At 37.0% G+C, this 22,100-nt stretch overlaps 1 protein-coding gene across 1 annotated transcript in view; it reads left to right on the top strand.

The window, feature by feature from the left end:
* The window catches only part of CHSY3 (chondroitin sulfate synthase 3), a 203,190-nt gene extending 181,955 nt beyond the window's left edge, over positions 1 to 21,235 (top strand). The window contains exon 3 of the mRNA XM_076362788.1: positions 18,508 to 21,235. Coding sequence (XP_076218903.1) covers positions 18,508 to 20,073 — 1,566 coding nt within the window. The 3' untranslated portion in view covers positions 20,074 to 21,235. The remainder of the gene's footprint in view (positions 1 to 18,507) is intronic.
* Positions 21,236 to 22,100: the final 865 nt, after the last annotated feature.

The raw sequence follows: 22,100 nt of genomic DNA, 5'->3' as shown, positions 1-22,100 counted from the left end.
AACATTGTCTGGTTTTACTCTTTATAGGAATTGGTAAGCACCGTTGTAACAGAAATAACAGCTCCCTGTAGGCATACATCCAGGAAAACAAATGTAATAATCCTGTTAGGTGGGTTTCAAACAGCTCTGTAATGTTTTTTCAAGCTGATCATAAAATGAAATTGTGTGAGAAAGAGTTTATCATACTATATGGTGTTGCCATCATTACGAAATAGAACTACTGGCCACCTTGACAGAGTCGTCATTTTCTTGATATTCATCCTATTAAATATAAATGTAATGTTATCCTACAGAAATAGCCCCAGCTCTCTATAGTTCTGGTCTCATTCCTTCAAGGTATTTTATAACATTTTTCAGTGAAAGACAAGAGAAAATTAAAATGAACTATTGCAGTTTGTTTTGATTTGTACTCCTGTTTCCCTGTTCCTTTCTGCCCTACGTCCTCCATTCAGAACACAAATCAAGCCAACCAACAGTTTAATAAAAACAAGGGCCAACTCATTTCTGAATGATTTAGGTCAATTGTATTGGTAAAATCCGAAGTCATTAATATTTTTTCTGAATTGTTTTCACCAGAAATTTGCTTCTCTTGAGTATTTCTCCAAATATATCAGTCCTGGCCATTTGCTGTACCCCACTGCACTTCTCCATTTGTCATCTTTTTTGTTTTGTTTTGTTCCAAAATCTTTATGGTAAGCATTTATAGAACTGCTTTCTGTATATTTGATTATGCTATGACAGATTTGGTATAAAACAGAATGACGTGATATAATGTTACACAAGACACAGTGCATGAGTTATGAGATTATGAATTCCTTAACGAGTTAATTGCCAAGCTAGACATGCTTTTGTGATTTATAAGAAAATTGTTAGAGTTTATTACTTAAGAGCCAATGAATGTGCAGGTCTTTTACTACCTGAAAAAAATTAGTTTGAATTCTATGACTTGAATTAGAAATTGCCATTAGGAGGGTAATACCACTTTTTTCATCACATAAATCTTCAAATGTGTATTAAAACCAGTAACATTTTCAGCCATAAAGACATATGAGGCAGTGTAAGATGGGTTTTAAATTAGCACTCGGTAGCTGGAAGACTTTTTCTTTTTACTAATCAGCAGCACTTCCCAATTCAGAAATCCAACAGTGAAGTATCTTGTTAAGGATATTTTATAATACTGGGAGGATGAAGAGTCACTGTTCAATGCAACATCTCCAGTCCCTGTGAAGCATATAACTCAGTAGGCTTGGATTTTGTTTATTTTTAGTGTAAGACTAATTCTCAGTCATGTTGTAAGAATACATTCATGTTAATTAATGCTATATTTTCATTCCATCCAGTCAGAAAACACAGCTATGCCTGTGGAAAAGTATAATGGCAATATAATTGGGATTTCTTCTAAGAAAAACATTGTAACAGACATCCTGCCATGCTTATGTTATTTTAATTGGATGTTTAGCTCAAGGGCGGTTCATAATTTATCATAAACTTTAATGTTAATAAAATCAGCTGGAAGGAAGCTATACTTAATCTTCTTGATTACACTATAAGAAGTAAAATCTTAATTTGAACATCCTTTTTTTTTTCTTTTACTGACAAAGCAAGAAGGGAAAACTAGGTTGACAAGGAGATCATGCTGTTCACTTCCTCAGCTGAGTAATGACTCAATGTAGTGCGAGTGTAGGAAAATTAAATCAAAAAGAGATTAAATCTGGCCTATCATGCAGGCTATCGGTATGTAGACTGCTGAGCAGCTTTTATGTCAAGGGAATGCAGAAATGTAACAGAAAGTCTTACCGTACTGATTTTGCCTGTTGTTTCTTTGGGAGAATTCTGACTTTTTGGGTGCTCTAGTTCAGTCTTTAATTCTCCAGTGGTAACTTCTGGGAAACCACTTTTAGGTCTGCCAGCCACCGGAACCAGGTTTCAGTCATTCCCAAGTTTTGTAGAGGTTGCTATAAATTTTATGTTTAACTTTGTTGTAAGAAGGGAGTATTTAATCAGCAGAGATAGAATAGAGAGCCTTGGTCCATACTACATAGGTCTGCTGATGCTTCTGTTTTCTTACTTAAGACTTGAAAATGGGACTTTGCAATATATTTAAGTGTTCCCGAGATGTGCTTACCAAGTTAAAAAAAGAGAAAAGTTCTTTTTTCGCCAGTCCACATCTATTGTTTTGTTGTCTAAAGGTATTGAAAATCCTGTTTTCAGTATGTTAATGTGATGTGATGTATGTGAAAATGGTCAAACTCTCATTTTTTACTAAATACATTTCTCTGCGAAGGGTTATTAATACTGCATTCTGAAGGCTTGATCTTCGCAGTGAGCTCATGCTGAGACCTTGCAATGGGCCGTTATTGGGCTACCAAATTGCTTTTGCCCCAGAGCAGCAAGGGTTCTCACTGCTCGTGTCCCTTATAATGTCATCTTCGATGTTTTTATTATCTGTATATTTAATCCTTTTAGCTTCATGCTAAGTTCTGAGCTTCAGTAATGTTAAGAAGCCCTGGCTCCCTTAAGTACTTTATCACACACAGACTTTTTCCTTTTCTGCATTTTACATCTGCTGATTTTCTATTTCTTTGTCCTAGTAAAAAAGACATTTCTGATTTCCATTATCTATTATTTGTAAATTATTCCTGTGTTATTGTAGCTGCATGACTGTATGTTTCCTCTGTAAAGTTAATATTCCTAGCATTAGAAAAATCTGGATGGAGGCAGGATTTAGTTCCAGTTATCTTCGGAGCTCTGCTCCCAGTGCCAAACTCGGTCACCTCAGGATAGACCCTGCACCCAGGCAGGCAAGACCTTCATAATGGGAATACAAAGCCCCACCACTAGTTGAGTGAGCAAAGAGGGGAACCTAGACTCATCTCTGCAGAAAAGGGTTCTGTAAATCTCCTTTCTCTTGGCGATAAGACGTCACGTCTCACTGAACACTGTATTCACACCTGCATCCCCAAAGGTGGGCCTAGCTCTAAGTCTCCCAAACCACTTCCATATAAATGTATATAAATAAAGTAAGTCATGGCTGAGTGCTTAAATACACTTCAGTGCTTGTGTCATCTGTCATTTGTCTGTCAAGTCTAGATATACTGAAATCACATGAAGTGGGATGACATTTGTGGTCTCATATCCAGACAAATGTGTGCAAAAGGGGTTATAGCTTCTGCCAGATCTAAAATTTTGTTATGTTTTTTGGGGGGCTTTTTTGTTGGTTTTTTTTTTTCCCCCTGGATGCTGTCTCTCAGGACTCCTCTGCTCCAGCATGTCCATAACTGAACACCTACTCCACCTAACAGCATTTGCAAGATGCCAGATTTCAAAGGCAGTTTGAATAAACACGCAGGCTTCAAAGCAAATCAGATAAATTTGATGCCCTTAGAGTTTTAAACAGAAAGTTGGTGCTCTGCTAGAAGTGCTGATTTTTATGAGATTGCCTGTTTTTATATTAACAATATGTTCTTCCTTTTAAGTCTTAGGTACACATTAGCCCTGATCTGTTTCTCTTTTTAGTTTGCCAATTTCTGTCATCCTTTATCCCTTTTGATACCTCAGATTTTGTCAATGTGTTGCATTTATTACCAGAAAACAGAAATCCAAACATCATGGCCTGAGCTTGAAGCAAGAAAACTAGTCAGCTAAGATGTCCAAAAGGCTTCCAGGCAGCTTTTTAGGTCTCTTAAAAGTTTTCTTCTCCTAGAAGCATGTTTATATTGTCCTTTTATGCTAGTTAGTTTTAAAAACATATATTACCTCTATCTCACATTCTTGCCTCTGTCCCTAGACCAGCACTGCATAAAAGATTGCAATGAGTTTTTATCTGATGCTGCTAGCTGAGTGTAATTTAAAATGGATGCTGCAGATTGAGTACTTATTCTCCATCTTTAAAGATACAACCAAGTATCACTCCTATGCTAAGCTTTTAAGTTTTTCAGTTACGTGTGTCTCTTTGTAATGTTTGTTCTTTCTTTATTTTGTGTGGAAAATCTGTCCAAATGAGGCTAATGGACTGGTGAATTGAAATACTTAAACTATTCCTTTGTGAAATATTGCTAATTGTGAATAAACAAAGACATTTGAGGCCAAGTGTTTTCCTACACTGTTTTTGTTGTAGGTGTTCAGGCATTAGTGTAAACAAATGTGTAATATATTCAGGCAGTTGATTTGTTTGATTGATGAAGTTTTTAAACACAGAATTCATGGTGCTACTTAATGGAAGTTACAGATGCTGTTCTTCATACATCATTTCAACATTATCTGATAGTGCTGGAATATAAATTTGTACTTAATTGGTTATGCAAGCATTTATTGAATTTTCTTCTAATAATTAAAGGCTTCAAAAGCTTCTTTAAAGGGTAAAACCAGCAGTATTCTGAAGTGTATTTGCAGTAGAATGATAAGTTCTTAAGATAAAAAAAAAAGAACATTGTAGTTGGTGAACAGTAGAGGAGAAAACAAGCTGCATGCCTGTGCCTCAAGAGAAGTAAAATTTTAGATGCATAATTATGGATTGTGTTGAAATACAGATAGAGTTACGGGATTTTTTTCCAGCCAGTCTCATTTTTTCCTGAGGACCTCAATGCCTTTTTAAACAATTTTTCTCATTTCAGTGCTTGAGTTATTTTTTTATTACTAATCTGATTTGCTATTATGAGTTATGAATATTTTCAGATATGAAAACACTTCTTTTCAGATGTGCCTGTATCTGAGGACAAAACCTCTCTAGAAATAATGAGACAAGCAACAGTGAAGGCAAATGCAGCATTCAGTTATATTTCTTCTTTTGCAGATCTGTTCAGATCACAGATCTGAACAAACTCTGTTCTGAAAAACTCACCAAACTCCCTTCTGTTTGGTTACAGTCTTCAGGGGATGGCAAACTTTAACCTCCTGGCATTTCAGCCAGGGACCAGCACTGCTCTGGCTAGCGGTCCCAGGCCCCTTTGGGGTTGATCTTCTGTCTAGCAACCCTTCAGTATTAGAAAAGCTGCCTTTTTCATGAACCTAGTGCTTATTTGTCATGGTCCCCTGCAGTTAAATCGCCTAATTCCAGCTCTGTGAGTATTCATGGTACAGCTTAATTTCCCAGTGGGAAGAGATGGGTGTAGGTAAGACTTATGTTGCAGTGATGTTAGGAGCACACCATTACTATTCTCTTGTTGACATAAAGACACAGTTTCTGACAAAGCAAGGCCCATGTGCAGTTCCCTGCCTTGTCTTTACCGTTCAGAAGCATTTTATTAGCAGAGAAGAGATCTGCTGGTTCACTACATTCTTCTCTATGGGGCAAAATATGTTTTCTGATCGAGAACTTCCTTCCAGTGTATCTGACCTTCCCAGCTCTTGCTGGGAAGTGTAAGTGAATTGGCCCTCACTACTCCCCAGGACAGGTTGGCATCCCATCCTTGTCATCTTGTGATGCTTTCTCTTTTGACTTTTTGTTTTGACTTTTTAAAATGTCTCTTTCTTACTCACTTCTATTCTCACCTTCATGGGCTTTTCAGAGAACCTTAGCAAACTGATTTTTCTGCTCAGGCAGTACTGTAACAGCTCTACTTTGACGAATAAATAAGTACCAAGTATGCAGTATTAAGCTGAGTATTCTCATTTGCCATTTATCTGGTAGATGTGCATGCAGTCTTGTTAGCAAAAAAGAAATATCATACTCTTCACAATATGTTATACAGCACTCTTCATGGCATCAACTACATGCTACTAAAATATCAGCCACCTTTTCGAAGTTGCACGGAAGTTCAGCTGATGAAAATTCCATTGGTGTCATTTTGTTTAACTGGCTGTGTAAATACTTTTTGTTGAGACTATGTATTTCATCTTCATGAATGTTGTGGTACTCTTCTTATAGGGGTCCTGATACATAATTCCAGGCCTGTATAAACTATTTAGTTTTAGACCTACGGGGGGGGGGGGGGGGGGGAAGGAAAAAAAAGAAAAGAAAAAAGAACACTTAGGTATCTGATTAAAGGAAAGTGTGTCAACTAAGCACAGGAGAATGATTATTTTTTGCTGTATCTAAATACTTCCCAGAAGTCTGCAGAAGAGAAAGACACTCCCAAGAAAAGAGGTAGGTGAAAAAATTAACTGTGAGTAAGATAAAGGGAAAAAAGGATAAATGAACATAGGAAGTAGCATCTCTTTAAGGCTGAGTTATTCCAAAAAAATTTTGAATCATGCTATATGTTTCACTCTGCATATGTGCTGTATAACATAGGTCATGTATTAACAAGTCAAAAATACTCTGAATTGTCAGTGTTTCCAGTCTCCCAAAGCTTACATTTTTGTGAAAGACTTTTGGAGGATGCTAGGTACAGATTCCCTAATACTGATAGTGGAGGAGAAATTTCTGCCACATGTTCCTCTTCAAATTATGTTTCATAATATCAGAATACTTATTAATGTAGAATTGTAGGATCACAGTAAGTTAAAGAGACCTTGGAGATCATCTGGTCTAGTCCCTTGCTCTTCAGGCAGGATCACCTTCAAGGTTGAAGATCAAAGTTGCATCAGGTTGCACTGGATTGACATTACTTAACAAGTTCCCATAAGTCATGTTTTTGCAGAAAGAAGTGTTTGGGGGTGACAGAATGATGTAGTAAAATGCCTATCACTGTGCAAAGGCAGTTTATATTAATTAACTGTTAATAAATAATTGTGATGCTAAGCTTAAAAGGAGAACTTTTTTGGTACGTGGCTTGTACAGATAAATCCTCTAGTTACAGTAAAGACTTTCCTATTCTTTCTTTTAACATTTATGGAAAGTGAAGTGCTGTTGCCGAATAACTGTGGACTTTGGGGAGCATAGGGCTGTTCATTTTTACTGTCTTTTGTATCAAAACGGATTCTGCAGAACATTAGGAAAAAACAAGGGTAAAAAGCAGTAAAAACAACTTGAAAAAAATATTTTTTGCTTTCATTTTAGCATCAAATTTTAGCCTCAAACAGTAATACTTACTAAAGACTCCTAAAACCCAATCAAACAAGATGAGGAAAAACCTTTTGTGTCCCAATAATTGACTGCACTGATACATCATACCTCAGAGCATTTCCCTTTTCTAGGCTATAATGATAAATATACTGTGAATATTAAAGGCAAATAATTTATTTCACTTAAAACTTTTCATTTAGCCAGAAATGTGACCAACTAGTGAGGCAGAGAAGCATTTCTACTTTGAAGCAATTTACCTCAGCACTTAGATCTCAGGGTTTGTAGCCCTGAAGCTTGCTTTTTAATATTTTTTTTTCATATGAATCAGAAATGATAATGGCTTTTTCTCAATGTTTTCTTCAACATTTGAATTGCTGAATTACTTCAAAAGCAAGGATACTTACGACTGAATCAGTTAAGGAAGACCTTTCAAGCTCCTGCAGAGCAATGTAAGATGTACATTTTCTGTAGTGGATAACAGGTTAAGTAAGGTACAGGCATGCAGATTCTTCGGTTAGATTTATTTTCCAAGGGAAGTCATAAATACCAGGGAACCCTTTGTGTCAGACTGTTGTAGTTTGCAGAGATGCTCATGTCCCAGTAAGGAGGATTGTGCCTTGTAAAATATCACTACTGTATAAGGATTTTTCATGAGAAAGGAGCCTCGTACCCTTTAGAGCTAGTGTTACTGTGGCAGGGGCATGCGGGGGGCTGCTTTCTCTTGCTATATAAAATTGTTCTCTCCCACTGTATTAAGATTACCCACTCAGAGTACTTGAAGCATAAAGGCTATAGAAAGCCTTTATATTGCACCATAATATTGAGGCACAGGAGAAAACCACCCCGTTCTTCATTCAGTGGTAGAGATTTCATGCATTGCACGTGGCAGGGTTGTGAGTGGAGAGAGTTACTTTCCCACGTCAGCCAATGTGACAGGAGTGCAAATGGCGTGCTGAGCCTCTGTCCTTGTATCAGCTTGTATGATAGGAGGGAAGTCATGGTGTGAAGCACAGCCACGCATCATGGCCTCAGGCCCGTTACAGGACGTTAATTCCCTGGCTCCAACCGCAGTTGGTTAGCGTGAAGCAGGGCTGGATGGACAAAGGCTCTCAAACACGTCGTACGAGAAGATTGGTCTCTACAAGTGAAGAACAGAAAGGATGCATTATGGCTATTTCTTTAGGAATAGCTCTAGCCAAGTATCTATGAAATACTGTCCTGTGCACCTTCATACAATCATAGGACAAACTGCTCTCTGGTGTAACACTATGGAGAGCTTCAGCCTTCTTACTGTGCTGAGTACCTCCATGCTAAAACATGTTTAGTGTGCTAACTGTCGAGATTTGGATGGTTTCTTTGGCAGTCCATTTTTTTTGTGGGAGGGAGGGCTGTTGGGATGAGCTGAATATAAACATATAAGCACTGCTGGGAACATGAGAATGGAAAGGACAATGTGCATTCATTGTAGATTATTGGCAACGATTATAGGCAAACATGTACTAGTTGCTTGATGCACAAGGGTCCAGAGGACATCCACACTGTATGTCAAAAGCCACAAAATGTTCCCTAATTCTCTGTAATAAAACACGGGATAAGAAAATAAAAAACTTGAAAAACCCACCTTGTCATGAAAATAAAGGACTTGCCCATGACCTTTGTGTGTGTAACAAAAGGGAAATTGTTACGTAAAAATTCCCTCTGGGGTGATCCTGTAAAGTGGGATATGTTGCTAGTCTAAATGTGATATTACCCAAATAGCACAAAAAAAATCAAGTTTCCAGTTTCTATGTAATTTGTATATGTGGAATCAGCTTTTGTGCTATCAATGCACTTACAAGCATAATTACAGAGTTCAGATCTTTGATCAGATACACAGATGCACAACTCCATGATTTAGTAAAGTTTATCATTAAACAAATATACTAGCTTATTTCACATGACACACTGAAACAATTCAGAAAAGATAATGAGTCATCAAATCACCGTTTCATCTTTTTGCCGTAATCCAAAGGATAGAATTTGATATTTCTGATTAAATCTGTGACCTGTAAAGACTTTTTCCTTTTTTTTTTTTTTTTTATGCAAGTGTTGGAGGCTAATAATTTAACAGATTTTAATGTTTTTGTCTGTGTATGGCCAAATCTGTCACACAGTGAGAAAACGACAGCTTAAGATCAAGAAGTAAAAATACTTACACACTTCAAAATACATGTATTATGTAATAGAGTTAATTGTAACTTTCACTTACTTTAATAAATAATTCCATAGTCACAATAAAACTTTAATTATTATTATTTTTGCTAAGAGAAAAACTTTTTTAATTTTATGATTCAGTGATGGTTGTAAAATACCTTCAGAAATGGTCTATGCTTAAGGGTAAGATGTTGGTAAAGTAATTTTCCTCTTCTTTTTCTCCTTGAAGTTAACAACTAAGCATTTTTCTCAACTGCATATTAAAAAAGTGTATGTTTTGTAGGTAGAAATATTTTTAAATGCTCTGATGAAATGTTGTGTGTGAACCTTCAGGAAGTTTTAGTGACTTATACTGAAGATGTATTTTTCTTTTCCTGTAAGTGATTATGGATCACTTTTGTGATCAAATTTGGCAACGCTTTTTTTAAAAAAAAAATATAATATGAATTCTGTAAATAATAATTCAAGTACATAAAAAAGCTAGTGTTTCTGTAGAGTGTAGTTGATACAGATTATCGGTAACTAGTAGACCATCATAATGAAATGAAGCGTGCTATTTTAATGATGAAATATTTTAAGGACTTGATACAAATGCTGAAAGAGTTCATTTTTATTGTTTCTAAAATGCTGAATGAAAGTTATGAAATATATCTTAAATTTGTGAAATAACGCTTATTAATCAACTCTGTGCCTGTCTCATGCTGTATATCTGAAAGAGAAATCACTGATATCTAGGTCTTAATATTTGGAATGAAAATTGATTTTCTTCACCTTGATCACAGCAAAGTATTTAAGGGCTCAGCATGAGAGCATTTTACTGTACTACTTGTTGATCCTAGAACAATCATCATAGCATTTACAGTCTGAAGACAGAATTTCAGTGTGTAAAGAATTGTATTTTTTGAATTATTTATATAGATACTACTGTAGGATGTTACACAGCTTCAAGTTCTCTGAGTTGTATACAAAGCTATTAAAAGGACATCTTGTCTTTAGGAAAACTTCAGCCAAAACGAACTGATTGGGAATAAATGTTAACTGTCAGCAAGCTCAGGCAAGAAAAAACCAGTTAGTCAAAGTCAACACCTTTGACACAGTTCTTCCAGATCTGAATTTTTTTTAGAACTCACTGACAAGTAGCAAACAGCTATGAGCTCTCCTTTCTCCCAGAGGCGGAACAGTTTACTCAGAAACCAAGGCAGCAATCTCTTCAATCTTCCAACAGGGTACCAGCTATCAAATACTGGGCATCTTTCTTTAGTGCAGGAATAAAATCAGAATCCCTATTTCTGGGAGAGCTTCCAGACAAGGTACCTGAGGCACAGCCACCACCAGTGAGTGAGGGGCAGAGCCCCGGGGAAGAGGTGTTGTATGCAGAGCTGCAGCAGCCTTTGCGTCATGGCAGGAACCTGGACGAGATCCAGTTTGGCAGTATGGCCCTGAGGGTGTGGGAGGGTTTGGCTTGCAAAAGGGTGGATTGGCCCTTCACCTGACTGGGGGGAGCCCGAGAACAGTTTTATCATTTGGAAAAGTTTTAAGCATGGACCTGTTGCCTAAGGAAGTGCACGTGTCCTGCCAAGATCTTCAAAAGGATATAAAGTATGTGCATGCTTAGTGCTGTCGCCTAGATGCAATAGCAGGCAATGCTACTGTGATAAATCACCTTCAGTAACGAGGAAAATGAATGGCAAAACTGCAGACGGCTTTACCTGCTGGATGGCAAGTATATTCAGTTAGTGCTGAGGAGGGCGTTTCAGCTCCCAAGACTCATGTTGTAAACATGTAGCTGGTCCCAGTGCACTTGCCAGTGTCTCACTGTGGAACTCCATGAGAATGTGGATGTGCTTTCCTCTCCTGAGCTCTCTCAATGACATGAGGATGTAGGAACAACCACAGGTCTGAAGATCACTGGATTACACAAAGCTTAAGCTATGATAAGAAAATTAGTTTTACCTTCTCCGTGATCACTCCTCCTTTTTCATCCAGAATAGGGAATGAGTCAGATTTTCATCATCATCAAAACCCCTGAGCCAGCCTTCCTCCTTTCACATGCCAATGGAAAGAAGATTGGCAGTGAGTGGGGGGCTGTTGTTCATTGCCACTGTTGAACTGTTACCAATTTGTTAATCCCTCACCTCTTCCCCATTACCCGTGGTGCTCCTATTCTGAAGGCCGGTTTGTGCCAAAGAAGGGGGTTAGTGACACCAGGCAGACCAAACCTGAGCAAGCTGAAAGGGTGACAGCCTAGTTTCCTTAAACCTGTTGACTTCTGAAATGCAGCCTTTTCCACAATTGTTCCACTTAGATAATGCAGAGGGTAATTTAAAACGTTTTGCTGTTTTCTTGCATGTATGCTGCTGTACTTGCATGTCAGTAGTGTTTAATTTGTCTATTTATAGGCTAAATTACAAAAGTTCAAGTATTTACCATTCTTTTGCTAACATATGCTTATTTTGTCTGTACAGATTTGTGGGATTTTATTACATTGTGTGCTTGGTGAAGTATCCCTATAGCAGGAGGGTTGCTAGAATCATACACAAAACAGCATAACTTTATACATCCTTGTATTGTCTGTCCTACATTGCAGGAAAACTTTGGCATTTGGAGTGGGATTTTTTAGTTTAAAGCTATAAAGAGATGAGATGTCAAAGAAGTCTACTAATATTAACAGAGCAGCACTGTTTCATGAGCACTTTATTTTAGCTTTTCTTGATATCATTTGGCACAGAGCATACTGAGCTGATTTCAGTCAATGGTTTGACTAATGTGAGAAAGGAGGTGGGGGGAAAATGGACCAAAAGGGTTTGCTATTAACCTTTATTTATTAATCTCATTAAGGTGAGGCCCAGCAGAAGAGTTATAAATAATTATTGCACAGTTCTACTTTTAAAGAGTCTAAAAAAATTAGCTCTTTTTTATTTTGATCACTACATATCATACCTAGCTAATCTGCAGATAAGAAGTTAGATCCCTTTCTATTGAGTGAACAGTCCTAATGCTGAAGAAACTATTAATTGAATTTGTGGTGTGCGCTTGTAATTTTTCTGCTTACTAACCCCTGCATATCAGAGCTGGAATCAATACATCAAGTTTTGTTCATCCTGGGGACGATGTCAGCAGGAAGACTGTTGATTCTGGTGCTTAAGTTATTTAATGCGTCTGTTAATGATGTGTGAAATGGGATAGTATTCAGTGCTTTCTTCTGTGGCTGTGTTGGCTCAAACTTATTTCTCGAGGAAGAATTAGTGGATATGCCTTTCAGTATGCAGCAAGATGTAACTCTTGTATAAATGGCATTTTACTATCACTCATAGATTATAATTACAGTCCAGTTTTCCCTGTTGTTTCTGGGTGCATCATATGCTAAAGTGATGGGCATAACATGAAGATAGCAGCAGGTTTTAATCTCTTACAATAATTTGAACAGTGAAACATGAATCCTTGTTCTGTTTTTGTGGCAAAATGCTTCACAACATTGTTACTCAGATGCATTATAAACTACAAACAAATGGTTGTGTTATAAAGCTATTACGTTACCAGTCATCGTTTTTACAGATATAAAGCTGTTTTGTTAGCTGTTACACTAAATGGAAACATACTGTTGGCTGAGGACTGTGAATAGAAAGAGTATTTTCAATGTAATGTCTGTTTGTAGGAAGGTTGGCTGCTGCCAATTAATAATATGTAATTAATTCTTACTAAAAACCAAACACTATCGTTAGGAAAAATTGAATGGATCTCTCAAGTCATTGATTCCCCTACTCACAAGCAATCTAGTTTTTTATAACCTGATTAAATTGTATGCATTACTTGTATTGAAAATCTGATATAAACCCTCTTCTTCTGACAGCTAGAAATTTTCCTTTAATTTCCTGCCCAGGTAAACCTAAGGCTAGTTTACTTTCATTATCTCTCTCTTATTTACTTAATGTATTTAGAGACAATATGATTATTATCCTTCATTTTGCAAGGTTAAACAAGCCAAATAACATTAACCTCTTCTCATAGGATAGTTTCTGGTCCTGGGAAGTCTCTTTTCCATTGATTTAGTCCCACACATTTGATAAAGATGCAGGTTCAGAATTGTGTGAAATTGTCTGCTGTGTCTTTCAGAAATACTCTGACTGATGCAACACAGAATCTTGTTTTCCTTTTCTGTGGAGGATTCGCACTGATGTTTCATAATCTCTCCATATCACCTTACTGTTTGCTAATATTCTTATGTTCTCCTTATTTATCAGTTATTTCCAGTTTAAAAAGTCAACTTTCCTAAGATACTTAGTCACCTACTTCTTAAAACCGTGGATGTGGGATTATGTGTGTTGTATTATTATAACAACTGAATTTCTGCAGTGTTGCTTCTCCAAGTTCTCTGGCTCCTTTTGAGGGGTGTCTTCTTCATATTGACGAAATGCCCCTTGAAGTCACTGGAAATAGTGAATAAATCTTCATGAGAGCTAAACTTAAAAGAACAGGGTGAAGAAAGACCAGGAATAGTTCCTGTTCATCTTATTTCTAAATTTATTAGAAGTCCAGTTTAGATAAAATGGTCAACAGTTTAGTCCTACTGTAGATTTAGGAAGAGCTAGAGTGGATGGAGGATTAAGTTCCATGTTTTCTCTGTTAAATGGGAGAAATTGTTGTTAAACAATGCTCAAAGAAAAATTGTGTTAATTTAAAAAGCACCATTTGCATTCAGTCTTTTAATACGTGGTAGTCTTGCAATAATCAAGTAGGTTGGTTTGGGCTTTTGTGTATATGTAATAAGAACTTTCCTTTTTTATTACATCAGTAAATCACGAGATTACAATGATTTCAGAGCTTGCAATGCAAATTACATTGTGCTTACGTATTAGCTATTGTATTTCTCTGCCACGATAATAAAGCATTGCCTTTATTCTAATTTGTTTCTTGTCCTTTTTTTCATTCCTGTTTGCAGTTCAGAGTGCCTCAGAGCACGATTAGATTATTCACATTTCTTGCCAACTTCTAGTTTCAGCTGGCATGAAAAGAGGCAAAGAGAAATCCTTGCCAACTCTTGCATTAGTTGTGCTGTAAGAATTGTTCAGAAGACAGCAAACTCTTCAGGAAAGTCACAAAGTCATGCAGTATGAAAAAATAAAATGTTGTGCCTCCATGTATTATATTGAATTGAAGCCAACTTCCATTCACTGCTTTCAGTGAACATGAAGTGGTTGTATCATGTCAGACTAAACGTTCATTTGACAAAATATCCTCTCTCTGCAGTAACCAGTAGAAGAAGCCGAGGCAGGGGTGTAAGACAATAAAGACACATTGTGATATAGCCTCAGCTGGGGCTCTAGGAGTCTGCAGTACAGCAATGTTGTGGAGAAGGTGTACCTTTGTGTTTAACATAGCAATGATGGAAGTCTCGCACTAAGCTGTTGGCTCAGTCTTTGAAGCTATGCAAAATTTTACCATCAGCAGATTGCTGTGCCAGTAGGTTCTGAGGTTGAGCTACATATTTCTTTTCCTGTTTTTGAATCTTGAGAGCATCATTGTATGTTTCATAGTTCTTTATGTGAGAAGAGACAGTGATTATTCCTATCCGTTTCCCTTATGGTGCTACTGACTTTATAGATCTCGGGGTTGGCCCTCTTTGGACTACTCCCTTTCACCCTCGTCATCTATTCATCTAACAATCCACATGTGTGATCATCTGGTGGCCTTGGTTAGTACCTTTCTACTCACACGTTAGCGATTTCAGATGGGACATTATGATATTGACAAGGTACCTGCCCACAGCCTTCAAGATTCAGGTGCACTATGGACACAACCATCTAATGATGTTTCTGATTCACTCTAGACTTGTCCTCATGGTATTTGCTTTTCCTCTCATCACTACTGAACGTCAACATGACATTTGCACAGAATTTCCTACTGGGTAACTAGGTTCTCTTTCCAGAGTGCTAACAGCTTCCACACAGTCTGACATTCTTCAGGTATAATTAGGATTGTCGTCTTCACATGTGCTTTGCATTTATCTACAAAGAATTTAATCTGCCATTTTATTACCTAGCCATTCAAAATCTTGAGAAATTTTGCAGGCAGGTTTGCTTTTACCATGCTGAATAATTTTAATTTATATTCAGTAAATCTCGCCACCCTGCAAATCACCTCCTTTTCCAGATCACTTATGGCTGCATTGACCAATTCAGGCCCTTGCACAGATCCATTCTCCAGGAAACTTAATCATCCTTCCCTTTGCCTCCTAGGCTTGAGCACGGTGCTTAGAAATTTCAGAGCAAAGTTAGGATCACATTGAATTGCTTTCATCTAGATGATTATAATTTGAGTTGTAAAAAGACATTTTTGTCCTGCAATATTAAAAACAAATTTCTGTGTGGCACCAAGATTAAAATCTGCTATCTTCAGGAAGATTTTATGATTTCAGTGTCATATTTGTTCTAAACTGTTTTCTCTGTATTGAGATCTATTAAAAGTGTTCAGTAACATCATTTAAAATGGATTAGTACAGTTTTGTATATGTGTGATAATATTGTATTACTGAGTTGATTCAAATTTTTTTTTCATTGCTGCTGTTAATCTGTTATCAAAAGCAAAATCATTAGTATAATGGAGTACATCCTCTCACTCTGATTTCAGTGCAGCATATCTAATAAACCAAGGCATCTGAAATGGGAATGTAATAAAAATGCAGTATTTATGTTAATACAATATTGCTGTTAAATGAGTGCTGCTAACGAATCTGCTGTGAAGCTGAGCTTGAAATAAGTCAGGGGTTACAGAAGAATTTGCACAACAGGAGGACAGCATTTAGTTTTACAGCGATAGTTTGTCATCTGTTAAAAATCTTTTGGATAAAATACATTATACTACTTTAAATAAAACTTACTGTGAAAATTCAGGTACCATAAGTTAAATGTGTAAAGGTAGTTAATGGTTGTTTCAGTTATACTAAAATACAATTCTTCGTTGTGGATGAAGAAATCAAGTGATTCTTTGTGATTAGAGGACTTAGGAAAGAGTGGAGTTTCAGGGTTTGTGGGGAAGGATGCTGATACCATTCAGCAAGCAAACAGCCTTCCCTTCTTTCTTTTGTTTTCAATGTTACGCATTTTCTTTTTCTTTATTTTCCTATAAGGGGATTTTAATGTGAAATTCTAAACATGAAAATCATGGATTCAACTTTTTCCAGAAGAAGTGGAGAATACAGAAGCACAGTCACCTTGCAGAGCACACAGTAGACAGCTTTAAATAAAAGGGGCCAGGAAAGGAGCGTGACTTATAACTGGAGAGATGGAAATCTCACATGATCAGCTGATCTTTTTTCATTATTCAAATGTAAATTGTAGAGGGAGAAGGGAAAATGATTCTTCCAAAGAGCAAATATCCTCACCTAGCCCTTTCCCAGGCACTTTTCTCTAATTCAATCCCTAATCTCTAATCTGCCTGTCCTGCCAGTGTCCATCTCTTGTCCTCAAGGAAGCCGTATTTTGATTTTGCCAGCACTGCTGGTTAAACACTGACTCAGTACCGATGGTGTTGGTTCCTGTTCTCTGTGATAGCAAGGAAATTGCCCAAACCCACATGTCCCTGGTTCATCTCATCTCACCTCATGTGACAAGCAAAATACATACGCACCTCCCAAGACAGAACAAATGTGCTCTGCCAGCTTTAGGTAGGAGTTCTGTGAATAAGGAGTATTTGAGTCATTTTGTAACTATGTACGTTTTTTCACGCTCACTCTCACTTTAATATAACAGACATCTGTTTTATTAAAGGCAAATTTAAGATAGCTTAAGGTAGTTCTCAGAATTAGGCTGTTGCTTTTCTCCATGTTATATGACTGTAGCCTCAAAAATGCTGACCTAATAGTAGTAGCTATGTTTGCTCAAGCAGAGTCATTTGGGGTCTGAATGGGGTGGGAGGGAGACTCTAGAAATTTTTTATTAAAATTCCATTTTTCTAAATATGACTGTGTATTTCTCATACATGCTAATGTATTTTAAATAATTGTCATGGTTCTTAGCTTTATTAGGAGTTATTTTACATTTATTGCCCTATGCTTAATATTACTTTTAGTAGCAAAACCTCTGTTCTAGAAAGAATTGCAGTAAAATGAGCTAAATGTTTTGAGTCTGAGACATTGTGTCATCAGACCTCACCTCTCTTGATTTCCTCAGTGTATGAAAGACAAATTTCAGTACCCATCTCAAAATCTGATTATAGCTTAAGCTTTCAACACCTCCTTGAACAACATTTTCTATCTAATTAGCATGTTCTCCGTATTTATTAATTACAGACCAGTCTGCAGATTAAAAAGAGCAACCTCTTCTCCTTTATCTGCTACTCATGGGAAATAATTCTGTTTCTCTGGACTTACTAGTGTTAGCTTAGCAAAGAACAGTGGGTCTTAAATGTATTTATGATGTTAATACTTTACTCCTCCATATCACTTCCCATTTAAGAATAAATATTCATCACATTAAATTAATAATAAGCTAAGTTTTCTTTTAGGGAGGAAACTGAGTCAGAGAAAGTTTTATGATTTGCTCATAGTTTAGCTGTTAGCACAGAAAGGTATGAAGGCCAGATACTTTAAATCTTAGACCTGTGCTTCAGCCATAAAAATATTTAGAAGATATTACAATTACTAATTTGACAGAAGTAGAATGTCTTTTCTTGCCACAGAAATACATTGGAAATTACTCAGGGTGAGTTATACTAGCATGATCTATAGCTTAATTGACGTACTTTATTACATGTATCCCTGCCAACACACATATTCCAATGGTTATATTTCAGTCATTGAATTCTTTGTCAGCGTGGAAAAAAAAATAGTTTTCTTCAAATGAAGTCCATTCAGTTTTTGAATGTTAAGTAGCACTATCCATTTGCCTATGTCTGTAGAAAATACAAGCAGCTTTGTGCTCCATAGACATAAATCCAAGGTCCTCTTAAAAAACATCATCAGTGTTGCTAACCTTTCAGTAAGGATCTGTGCTAATAAGGGTTTAGATATAGGTGAAGACTCAGTGTTTCATGCATAGCAGCATTCAGCCTGCACCTAGGAACTCAGAAGTATTACCTACAGAGCTTCAGTTAAGTGTTTCATTTGGTTTTGCAGTTAGATGAAGTAAAGATAAACCCAAGATATCTGCCCTTCTGTTTAGTTAGAGGACAATATTTGCTTACTGTGAACAGTACTGAAACTGAGACCAAAACAGTGTAAGTAATTCCTACTGAATACTTTAAAGTTCTGTGCCTAAAAATAGCCATGTTCTATAAGAATTGGTAATGATCAACAGTACCAATGTGGGTCCTTTTGTTGGTAGAAGCGCTTCCACTTAATGTCTTTTTTTTGTCTTTCTCTCTCTTTCTAGATGCAACAATTGTTCCATGAAAACTATGAACACAACCGCAAAGGTTACATTCAAGATCTTCACAACAGCAAGATTCACACAGCCATAACACTTCATCCAAACAAAAGACCAGCCTACCAATACAGGCTGCACAATTACATACTGAGTCGCAAAATTTCTGAACTGCGCTATCGGACCATTCAGCTCCATAGAGAAAGTGCCCTGATGAGCAAGCTCAGTAACAGTGAAATAAATAAAGAAGATCAGCAACTGGGAGTGATGCCATCTTTCAGTCATTTCCAGCCACGTGAACGGGATGAAGTCATTGAGTGGGAGTTCCTGACCGGAAAATTTCTTTACTCAATGGTAGAGAACCAGCCACCCCGGCAGAGCCTGAGTAGCGTCCTGCGGGCTGCACTGGATGACACCGTGATGCAAGTCATGGAAATGATAAATGAGAACTCTAGATCTAGAGGAAGGCTCATTGATTTCAAAGAAATACAGTATGGCTACCGCAGGGTAGACCCTCTGCATGGGGTGGAATACATCCTGGATTTACTGCTTTTGTACAAAAGGCACAAAGGAAGGAAAGTTACGGTACCGGTGAGACGCCATGCTTACCTTCAGCAATTGTTTAGCAAACCTTTCTTCAAAGAAGCAGAGGAGCTGGATGTAAGAAGCCTGCTGGAGGATACCAACACTGACACTCAATCTTCCTCTTTTCTTTCAAATTCTTTAAAGATTTTTTCCTCATCGTTCCAAAGCACCAAAGACATCGGGGGACACACTGACAAGAAAATACATATTCTTGTCCCTCTTACAGGAAGATTTGACATTTTCTCAAGATTTATGGATAACTTTGAGAAGACTTGTCTGATTCCCAGGCAGAATGTAAAGTTGGCAGTAATTCTCTTCAGTTCCGAGTCGGGCCAAGACTCCAGCAAACACATAGAGCTAATGAAAGAATACAGCATTAAGTATCCTAAGGCAGATATGACCCTGATTCCGATGGCAGGAAAGTTTTCTAGAGGTTTAGGTCTTGAAATGGCCTCATCTCGATTTGACAATGGCACTTTGCTGCTGTTCTGTGATGTTGATCTGGTATTTACACCAGACTTCCTCCAGCGATGCAGAGATAACACTATTCAGGGAGAACAGGTTTACTACCCTATCATCTTTAGCCAATATGATCCAAAAGTAATATATGGAGGCAACCCTCCAGTTGACAGTAGTTTTGTTTTCACAAAAAGAACTGGATTTTGGAGGGAGTATGGATTTGGAATTACCTGTATTTACAAAAGTGATCTACTTACTGCTGGTGGATTTGATACCTCAATTCAAGGCTGGGGACTTGAGGATGTAGACCTCTTTACGAAAGTGATAACATCTGGCTTGAAGGCTTTCAGAAGTCAAGAAGTAGGAGTCGTCCATATTTTTCATCCAGTTCAGTGTGACCCCAATTTAGATCCGAAACAATACAAAATGTGCTTAGGGTCCAAAGCAAGTACGTTTGCCTCTACGATGCAGCTCGCTGAACTCTGGCTACAGAAACATTTGGGTGTCAGGTACAATCGAACTCTCTCCTGACATCTCAGCCTATTTGGCCTTTTTAGGGGAGTTTACCTCATTATTGTTATGATTTGATTTTGCTGTCATAGTTTTAAACTCCCTCTTCGTTGTCTTCCAAAGACTGTTGACCTCAAACGGGATGAGTCTGCTATTCACTGATGTTTCTTATACCTACTGAACTGGTGAGGTGAATTCCTTCATACTTCCTTTATTTGAAATTTAGTCAAGTCACGGCAATCATATGATCACATGGAGCACATCCATCACAAGAGACTGCATCAGAAGAATGTTCTTTTTCAGCTTTGGGATGCAGTATCATCTTTGTTGCATTTCTCAGATTTGATGTGATACAAATATTTACTGGTGAAGGTACCACAAAAGTGCTTTATGCTTCTTCTGGGGATGGAACTCTATAAGATAAACTTGAGTTTTATAATTTATATGAGGACTTATATGTATAAATGCTACTTTTCTTCATCTTTAGAATTTTTAAAGTAAATAAATAACTATGGTTGTACCTTTATTTTTAAAAAAAAAAAAAAAAAGCTGAGGAGCTACTTGCAAATACAACTGGTACTGGCTACCAAGGTCCTTAAATGTCTTATTATAATAACAAACTCCTCATTGTTGTTCACTGTAAGTGTAAATTAACTTTATTTTCACAAGGAACAGGATATAATCAAATGCTCATGTACACTTCAGAAGATTTGTGAGCCAACATCCTTCATTTGCAGGCAAGAAGAAACTATGACTTAACATGGTCATTTATGATAAAGTGCAGGCCTACAGTATTCTTTTTTTGAAACACATAGTATAAGTTGCTGTTTCTGTTTTTAGAATGAGTCTCTAATACATAATTTTCTTGTACATTCCTTTCATAAAGCTGCACTTGATACAGTGTTAGAAGTTAAAGCTGTATGGTTTTTTTTTTACATTTTCCATGAATATTGGTATTCAGTAGCAATTTGTTGTTAAAATTAAAATAATTGTAGAATAATTATTTAAGTTTCAAAATTTACTATTGCTGGTCAAAGTTCCTTGCCAATATATTTATAATAGTGGAGGTTATAAGACTGTGTTAAGATTTATCTCTCTGGACAGCCTGAAGTTGTCATATTGTGGATTCACGGAGTAAAGTATTTAAAATTATACCAACATAAGAATAAAATCAATTTCTGTATTTTAGAGAAATGTTTATATAGGGATATATATGTGTGTGTGTGTGCGCGTGTGTGTGTATATCCCTATATATATATAGATATAGAAAGAGAGTCATTTCAAAATGTGTTCTCTTTTCAGTTCAGGCAGCGATTTGTTACAATCGTTATTTTTGCCACATGCTTGCAACGTTTCATGTTATACTGTGGTAAGAGCTCAAAGGCATCCAAGAAACCATCAGAATTCAGCCAAACTTAAATTAATACAGCGGGTACGTCTAATAACCTCGTACCCTTGATCTCAAACTATATTTCAAATAAAGCTGGGCAAGAAAAAGTAAGCAATTATTGAATTTAAGTTTGTAAGTTTTTCAGCTGTAACTGACTCCTTCTGTGTTTCCTTTGAAAAAACAACCAAGAGATTGGAATTCACTGACACATCTATTTGTTTGAAGTTATCCTGATAAACTTCCTGAGGCACAAGGAGGATGTGTAGGTCAGTTAATGTCTCTTATCTGCGGTTCTCTGTTCTGGATTTACCACGCAAGGAAAAAGGCATCCCTGAAAAGGAGTGAGTAAACTCAGAATTAAAGGGCTGGCCATAGCTTTTTGTATGCTTTTAAAAAGGCCATCCCCATTGCCTTGGAGAAGGTAGTAATTGTGGTAGATGAGAACAGATAGAAGGTAATTCACGCTTGTCTGCCCTCCCCAAGGAGAGCTCCTGGCTTGTTATTCTCCTGGAGGCTCTTGCCTTCCTAGCCCAGTATTGTTAGCTCAAATGTCTGGAGAAGGTAAAATTCAGTATTACTTATTAAATAATTCTTGGAAACCGCTCTTTAAATTGAGTGCAAAGGTCACGCTTTGTTCAATTAGAGAGCCAAGAACAAG

The sequence above is a fragment of the Aptenodytes patagonicus genome, chromosome Z, assembly GCF_965638725.1.
Source record: "Aptenodytes patagonicus chromosome Z, bAptPat1.pri.cur, whole genome shotgun sequence".
Taxonomy (NCBI): Eukaryota; Metazoa; Chordata; class Aves; order Sphenisciformes; family Spheniscidae; genus Aptenodytes; species Aptenodytes patagonicus.
The sequence above is the reverse complement of the archived record's forward strand: the minus strand, read 5'-3'. Positions and strand labels throughout refer to the sequence as shown.